Source organism: Pistacia vera, unplaced genomic scaffold (genome assembly GCF_008641045.1).
Source record: "Pistacia vera cultivar Batoury unplaced genomic scaffold, PisVer_v2 Contig298, whole genome shotgun sequence".
NCBI classification, from domain to species: Eukaryota; Viridiplantae; Streptophyta; class Magnoliopsida; order Sapindales; family Anacardiaceae; genus Pistacia; species Pistacia vera.
This window is the reverse complement of record NW_022196110.1, coordinates 948,087-956,207: the sequence shown is the minus strand read 5'-3', so window position 1 is coordinate 956,207 and position 8,121 is coordinate 948,087. Positions and strand designations below refer to the sequence as shown.

At 35.6% G+C, this 8,121-nt stretch overlaps 1 protein-coding gene across 1 annotated transcript; it reads left to right on the top strand.

Moving 5' to 3' along the window:
- The first annotated feature begins 223 nt into the window (after positions 1–223).
- Positions 224–6,943, top strand: LOC116135272 (pleiotropic drug resistance protein 1-like). Its single transcript, XM_031420975.1, has 23 exons — positions 224–549; positions 686–806; positions 908–996; positions 1,079–1,163; positions 1,249–1,408; positions 1,522–1,598; positions 1,742–1,795; positions 1,896–1,986; positions 2,079–2,380; positions 2,602–2,883; positions 2,963–3,279; positions 3,380–3,540; positions 3,631–3,734; positions 3,819–3,975; positions 4,055–4,287; positions 4,397–4,729; positions 4,866–5,156; positions 5,245–5,328; positions 5,434–5,567; positions 5,645–5,872; positions 5,975–6,146; positions 6,239–6,493; positions 6,594–6,943. The coding sequence occupies exons 1-23, from the start codon at positions 224–226 to the stop codon at positions 6,849–6,851; spliced, it is 4,314 nt and encodes a 1,437-aa protein (XP_031276835.1). The 3' UTR covers positions 6,852–6,943.
- The last annotated feature ends 1,178 nt before the right edge of the window (positions 6,944–8,121 follow it).

The following is an 8,121-nucleotide window of genomic DNA, read 5'->3' as shown; positions in this document are numbered from 1 at the left end:
ATTACTCAACAATATCCCAACTATATCTCGACCTTCTGTGGAAAAATAAAATAATACGTAATCTTCTAGAAGCAATTCCATATTTCCAACAATTGAAGTTTTAACACATCAAATCAACCTCACATTCCTCTGTCACTCTCCTTATATAAATGCTAAACTAATTAACATCCCAATATATGCAAAACTAATCTCTTTTGAAGGGTTTTTGTAGCATTTTTTAACGATGCATGGGGGAGATTTGTACAATGGGGGAGGTAGTTTACGTTTGGGAAGTGGTTCAATGAGAAGTAATGGAAGAGATTTATTTTCGAGGTCTTTAAGAGAAGATGATGATGATGAAGAAGCATTAAAATGGGCTGCATTGGAGAAATTGCCAACTTATGATCGTTTGAGGAAAGGCATATTGACTACTCCCGAAGGTTGTGTTGATGAAGTTAATGTGAATAATCTTGGACTTCAGGAAAGGCAGAAGTTGATTGAAAAGTTGGTTAAAATTGCTGAAGTTGATAATGAGAAGTTCTTGTTGAAACTCAAGAACCGCATTGATAGGTAAAATTTTATAAAATTTCATTATGCTAAATATGAAACAGAGGAAGTCGGTTCTGGTTCTTGAAGTTCTTAATTTCATGTGTATTGTTCTTTGATTGTTTTGTTGTGATTTTCCTTTATTTTGAATAATTTTCAGAGTTGGGATTGAAATTCCGAAAATCGAGGTTCGATTTGAACATCTAAATGCGGAAGTAGAAGCATATGAAGGAAGTAGAGCTTTGCCTTCATTTTTTAACTTCTGTTTCAGCATCATAGAGGTAACAATTCATAGATATGAATCATGAATCTTGTAAAAAATTTATGTGATTTTGTTAAGTTTTAACTAACGTTTTTCTTAATCTCTTAATTTGGTTTCAAGGGTCTCTTGAATTCTCTCCGTATTCTTTCAAGTAAAAAGAAACAATTGAAAGTTCTGCAGGATGTCAGTGGAATTATCAAGCCAGGAAGGTGGAATCGAATCCCTAATTTTGTACCTTGAAAGCAAATATAGAAAGTCTGTGTACTGATTTCTTTTATTCCTTCATTGCAGAATGACATTGCTTTTGGGTCCTCCAGCTTCCGGAAAGACTACTCTACTATTGGCTTTGGCCGGCAAGCTTGATTCTTCTCTAAAGGTGAGATTTCATACATGAAATTCGCTTTAAAATGTTGTCTATTTGGTTAGTATTTCTAATTTGGGAAGTTAATTATGTTCTGTAGACATCTGGGAGGGTGACATACAATGGGCATGAGATGCATGAGTTTGTGCCACAGAGAACTGCTGCTTATATCAGTCAACATGATGTGCATATAGGAGAGATGACTGTAAGGGAAACTTTGGCCTTCTCTGCAAGATGCCAGGGGGTTGGAACGCGTTATGGTTAGTTTGATGGATTGCTTTCTTATTTCCCCCTTCAAGGATAAAATAAAAAATGGGTCGATGAATTTTTAAATAGTTTAAGCATTTCTGATTGCTACTTTTGTAAAATGAAGAGTTATTAGCGGAATTGTCAAGAAGAGAGAAAGCCGAAACTATTAAGCCTGATCCTGACGTTGATGTCTTCATGAAGGTGAGAGCATACTGATTGAGCTTCAATGTTCTATTCCTACCATGTTTAGCAAATCGAATTGGATTGTTATCAATCTTATAGGCCTGGAGCTGCACTCATGGTGATTGAACTTATATTTGTCTCTCTCAATTCTCAATTCACAGGCAGTAGTAACAGAAGGTCAAGAAGCCAATGTGATCACTGATTACATTCTGAAGGTAACGTCTTTGTTTAATAAATTTTAACATAATGAACCCTTATCAAGAACAAGTAACATAATGACAATAGTTGAATCACACTTTCTCTCAAATTTTTCAGATTTTAGGACTGGAAGTCTGTGCTGATACAATGGTGGGTGATGAAATGTTTAGAGGAATATCAGGAGGACAAAAGAAGCGAGTTACAACAGGTATGTCAAACTTCATGAATCATTTATGTTCCAGAGATGGATAACACTCTGCCATCTTTTTCAATTTAAGAATATAATAATTTCAATTATAGGTGAAATGCTTGTTGGACCAGCGAATGCAGTGTTCATGGATGAGATATCTACAGGTTTAGACAGCTCTACAACTTTCCATATTGTAAATTGTATCAGGCAAACCATTCACATCCTTGATGGAACTGCTCTGATCTCTCTCCTTCAGCCAGCACCAGAGACTTATGATCTATTTGATGATATTATCCTTCTATCTGAAGGTCAGATTGTGTACCAGGGTCCCCGTGAACAAGTTCTAGACTTTTTTGAATCCATGGGCTTCAAATGTCCCGAAAGAAAAGGCAGCTATTTCTTGCAAGGGTGTGTGCTGCTAAGATGGATTTTTTTTTTTTTTTTTTTTTTTTTTTTTTTTTTTTAATTTTATCACGTCAATGAACAGAAAAAGGAAGAAATAGGAGATTTCTTCTAAAGATGAGGTTTTCTTTCACCTATTTATGTACAATATGACAATGGAAGTAGCTTTAAAAGATGAGCGTCTCATGTTAAGTGTCACAATCAATCTTCATGGACAATGAAATGTTGCAGGTAACTTCAAAGAAAGATCAGCAGCAGTATTGGTCAAGTGAAGATGAGCCTTACGAGTTTGTCACAGTCAAGGAATTTTCTGATGCATTTCAATCATTCCATGTGGGTCGTAAACTTGCTGATGATCTTGCTATTCCATTTGATAAGAAAATGAGCCACCCAGCTGCTTTGACAACCAGAAATTATGGTGTTAACAAGAAGCAATTGTTGAAAGCTTGTATCTCAAGAGAACTTTTGCTGATGAAGAGGAACTCGTTTGTCTACATGTTCAAGCTCATCCAAGTGGGTATTAACTGCAGTTTCAATTACTTTAATATTTTATTTATGTGATATTAACTCATTAAAATTTCCCATGTACTAGCTCATAACAATGGCAACAGTTGGCATGACACTCTTCTTTCGAACTAAGATGCACCGAGAATCAGTGACAGATGGAGTCATTTACACGGGTGCCATGTTTTTCTCTCTAGTTACAATCATGTTCAATGGAATGGCAGATATTTCAATGACCATAGTTAAGCTTCCTGTTTTTTACAAGCAAAGAGATCTCCAATTCTTTCCTTCATGGGCATATGCTCTTCCCTCATGGATCCTTAAGATTCCCGTAACCTTTGTAGAGGTTGTTGTGTTTGTATTCACAACCTATTATGTAATTGGGTTTGATCCCAATGTCGAAAGGTAAAAAGATAAGAAAATTGCTAGGAACTAGTATTAATTTTTACATATTAATTTTTTTCAATTGATAAAACTGTTTTACAAGGTGATCAACATGCTGCAGGTTGTTTAAGCAGTTCTTGCTGCTCTTGATACTTAACCAGGTGGCTTCTGCATTGTTCCGACTGATTGCTGCAACAGGCAGAAACCTGGTTGTTGCTAATACATTTGGTGCATTTGCATTGCTGCTGCTTTTTGCTTTGGGTGGATTTGTCCTTTCACGAGGTATGAGAAGTGCACATTTTAATAAAACACTTTTAACATCTTATTCAAATTATAAACATAACATTTTCTTTTTCTTGTTTAATAACACAGAGGACATCAAGGATTGGTGGACATGGGCTTATTGGTGTTCACCTTTGATGTATGGGCAGAATGCAATAGTGGTTAATGAGTTCCTTGGAGATAGTTGGAGAAAAGTAATAACTTAAATGAGTCTTGATTACATTTGTGTATTTGTATTTTAATTATTTTCTGATGTCTGAAATGCTTTCATGCCAAAGTTTTTGCCAAATTCAGCTGAACCACTGGGAGTTTTAATTCTGAAGTCGCGTGGGTTCTTCCCAGATGCATACTGGTATTGGCTAGGAGTAGGGGCACTAGCTGGTTTTACACTACTGTTCAACTTTGGCTTCACTTTAGCTCTCACTTATCTCAACCGTGCGTATCTTTACAGTCTTCACATTAGTTCCTTAAATAAATTATAGAATATGTTCTAATTTTATGCAAATATGTGCAGCAATTGGTAAACCTCAGGCTGTTGTGCCAGAGGAATCTCAAAGGGATGAGCATGATAACAAAAATGGAGGAGTTAGTCAGTTATCAAACCATGAAAGCAACTCGGGAAACAGAGCTCAGTCAGGTGGTAGAGCTGCTCAGGCTAGTCATGACAAGAAAAAAGGAATGGTTCTTCCATTTGAACCACATTCCATCACCTTTGATGAAATTACATACTCTGTTGACATGCCGCAGGTAAAATAAAATTTTACAAATAATACATTTATGCAAAACTTGAATGATATATTGTTTCAATTTAATTTAGTTCAAACGTGTAACTACTTTGTTCAATCAAAATTTTCAGGAAATGAAACTTCAAGGTGTTGTGGAAGACAAACTTGTGCTTCTGAAGGGTGTGAGTGGTACTTTTAGGCCTGGTGTTCTTACTGCTCTGATGGGTGTTAGTGGTGCTGGTAAAACCACTCTGATGGATGTGTTGGCTGGAAGGAAAACAGGCGGATATATTAATGGGAACATCACAATTTCTGGTTACCCAAAGAAGCAAGAGACATTTGCTCGTATTTCAGGATACTGTGAGCAAAATGATATCCACTCTCCTCATGTTACTGTAGAAGAGTCTTTATTCTACTCAGCCTGGCTTCGATTACCCCCTGAAGTAGATTTTGAAACTAGAAAGGTTGGTCTGTGAAATTCCTTCAAAGCTTATTGTCATTTTTTCTCCTTTTGTCAATTAGCCCACTGGAAGAAGCTTGATGTTGAACACATTCTTTCTGATGGTTACACTAATTTATAGTTTCACCTGTGGTTCTCAGATGTTCACTGAGGAAGTCATGGAGCTTGTGGAATTAAAGCCATTAAGACGAGCACTAGTTGGTTTGCCTGGTGTAAATGGCCTGTCAACTGAGCAGAGAAAGAGGCTTACCATAGCAGTTGAGCTCGTAGCGAACCCCTCTATCATATTTATGGATGAGCCAACTTCAGGTTTAGATGCAAGAGCTGCTGCAATTGTTATGAGAACAGTTAGGAATACAGTTGACACAGGAAGAACGGTGGTATGCACCATTCATCAACCAAGCATCGACATATTTGAAGCTTTTGATGAGGTGAGAAATTTTAAGACTACTTCAAAGTAGTTAATGTTTCTTTTGGTCTTTGAGACTCTGAGTATGATACATTTAATTTGCATTGCAGCTATTCCTACTGAAGCGGGGGGGACAAGAGATTTATGTTGGGCCATTGGGTCACAATTCTGTCAGTCTTATAGAATATTTTGAGGTATGGTATGATGGAGATGAATATCTACAATAAACAAGGAATGAAAATTTTAACTTCAAATTGCATATGAAACTAGCTAATGCATGCATTGTTCTTCTTGTGTAGAAAATTGAAGGAGTTGGTAAAATCAAAGAAGGTTACAATCCCGCTACTTGGATGTTGGAAGTTACCGCTTCATCGCAAGAAGTGGTTTTGGGGATTGAGTTTGCTGGTATCTTTAAAAACTCAGAATTACATAGGTAGGTTTCTGTTGGAAGTTACAATTTTATGAGTAATCTAGTTTGACTTTATTGCTGATGTATGTCATATGTTTCAGGAGAAACAAAGCACTTATCAAAGATTTAAGCAAGCCAGTTCCAGGTTCAAAGGATCTTCATTTCCCTACTCAATTTGCACAATCATTATTCACCCAGTGCATGGCTTGCTTATGGAAACAACGTTTGTCATACTGGCGTAATCCATCATACACTGCTGTTAGATTTTTGTCCACAACTGTCATAGCTTTGATATTTGGGACAATGTTCTGGGACATGGGTACCATAACGTGAGTTACAACTTAAAAATGGAGACAATAAACTTATATGTAATTCAAAGTCTTATAGTTTCTTCTGCCTTTTAATTTTAATTTTGACCATTTTAAAAATAGGTCAAAGCAGCAAGATCTGTTTAATGCAATGGGTTCCATGTATACTGCTGTTATCTTCCTCGGCGTCCAAAATGGTGCAGCTGTGCAGCCTGTAGTTGCTGTTGAAAGGACAGTATTCTATAGAGAAAGAGCTGCTGGAATGTATTCAGCTATGCCATATGCAATTGCTCAAGTAACTACATTTCACATGTTACTTCCTGGACACATAATTGGTGAATTTCTCTACAGAATTCTAAACTTTTTTTTTTTTTTCTGTTTTTTCAGATAGTGGTAGAACTTCCTTATGTATTCTGTCAAGCTGCAGTCTATGGCGTTTTAGTATATGCAATGATTGGATTCGAATGGAATGCTGCTAAGTTCTTCTGGTATTTATTCTTCACGTACTTCTCATTTCTCTACTTCACCTTCTATGGCATGATGGCAGTGGCTATGACACCAAACCACCACATTGCTTCCATTGTTTCATCTGCATTTTACGCAATGTGGAACCTCTTTTCAGGCTTCATCATCCCAAGAACTGTAAGTATAATCTTCCCATCAACTCCATTCAATTACTAGTTTTCCTCGCCTCATAGACATCGACAAATTTAACTCATTCCTTTTACTCGTCTTATTACAGAGAATTCCCATATGGTGGAGATGGTACTACTGGGTATGTCCAGTATCTTGGACCTTATATGGGTTGGTTGCATCACAGTTTGGAGATTTACAGAATAAAGTTGAAACTGGTGTTACAGTAGAACAGTTCTTAAAAGATTACTTCGACTTTGAGCATGATTTTGTTGGAGTAGTAGCAGTCATTGTTGTTGCATTCACAGTGCTCTTTGCAATCATCTTTATAGCAGGGATTAAGGTATTTAATTTCCAGAGTCGGTAGAAACCGAATCCTAATTTGTGTATTTAGAGAATTCTGCTGTGAAAATTTCTTTGTTCATGGATTTATATGAATAATATTTTGATTAAAAGTTGATACAAGTAGTTTAAAAAAATTTTAATTGTTAAATCTTTTACAGTGTTTCTCTCCCTGAAAACTTGATAGTTAAAAGATTTTCTGGTCTTTGGTAAATATCACTTAGGTGAGCAAAGATCCAAAATATGAAGCTTTTATGATACATTACTGAATTACAGGGGGTGTAAAAAAATTCCCCATCAATGGTACCAACATGTCGTCTCAACAAGATAACCTGTAGTTTTTATAACCCACAATCGTAGCAACAAATGAGATGTAGTTTATAAAAATTTAAAGGACATGTCGTTTATCTTCCTTTCTTATAAACTGCGTGCCCTTTTTTTTGTGGATGACATGTCGTTTTTCAATTTAGACGACATGTAGTTTTATTTCAACGACATGTTGTACTTTTGTCGAATATTATCTTAAAGCGTGGTGGAGATGGGTGATAGGGTTCATATGGGCGAGGCTCTAGGCCTTAATCATTCCGCCTTGGATGACGATTATCATTGGAGGTGTGTATAGTTTTGTTTATCTCGTCCTCTTCCCATCTTATTTGAGTGATGACTCGGATTAGAGCATCTTCCATGGTGTTGTACTCGAGCTTAGTGAGATCCTTGTAAAATTCTCTATTAGGGGGGATATTTTGTAAACCTGAGTTGACTTGAGTAATATTTTTCAAAGAAATGTCATTCCTTATATGAAGGGCAGTTCATATTTTGTAAGAAAAATATCAAATACATCCCCTATGGATGTGTAAAGATTTGATAAACCTAATATTCGAAATCTTTCTGGAGTAGAATGATATTTTTCAATAACTCTACGTAACAAATTAGTTCACCAAAAGCAGCACATAAGATGGTTCTCCTCTACGTTTCGAATATGTGGTTAATTAAAACAAGATCTAATAACTCTAAATATTTCATTCATAAAATTATTTAAAAAATAAAAATAGTTTCTTAAATAAAAATCTTTCGTACCATATAAATTAATTTCCAATTTAGGTATCAACTTTATATTAATACTTAATTTGATAATTCTCTTATTTATAGTCCTGATAGGTTGAGATAATTCTCTTCAATAAATTAAAGTATAAATTAAAATTCCTTTATATTCCGACCAATTTAAAGTCAGGTGACGTTTGATGACTTGTTTAATAACTGTTTTGTACTATTTACTAAATAACTTTGAAATTTTT

Excerpts from the sequence above, each read along its gene's own strand:
- LOC116135272 (XM_031420975.1), top strand. The coding sequence starts at position 224 with ATGCATGGGGGAGATTTGTACAATGGGGGAGGTAGTTTACGTTTGGGA. Across the intron at positions 5,157-5,244 it reads TATTTGAAGCTTTTGATGAG|CTATTCCTACTGAAGCGGGG; the intron begins GTGAGAAATTTT and ends TTTGCATTGCAG. Across the intron at positions 5,568-5,644 it reads AAAAACTCAGAATTACATAG|GAGAAACAAAGCACTTATCA; the intron begins GTAGGTTTCTGT and ends CATATGTTTCAG.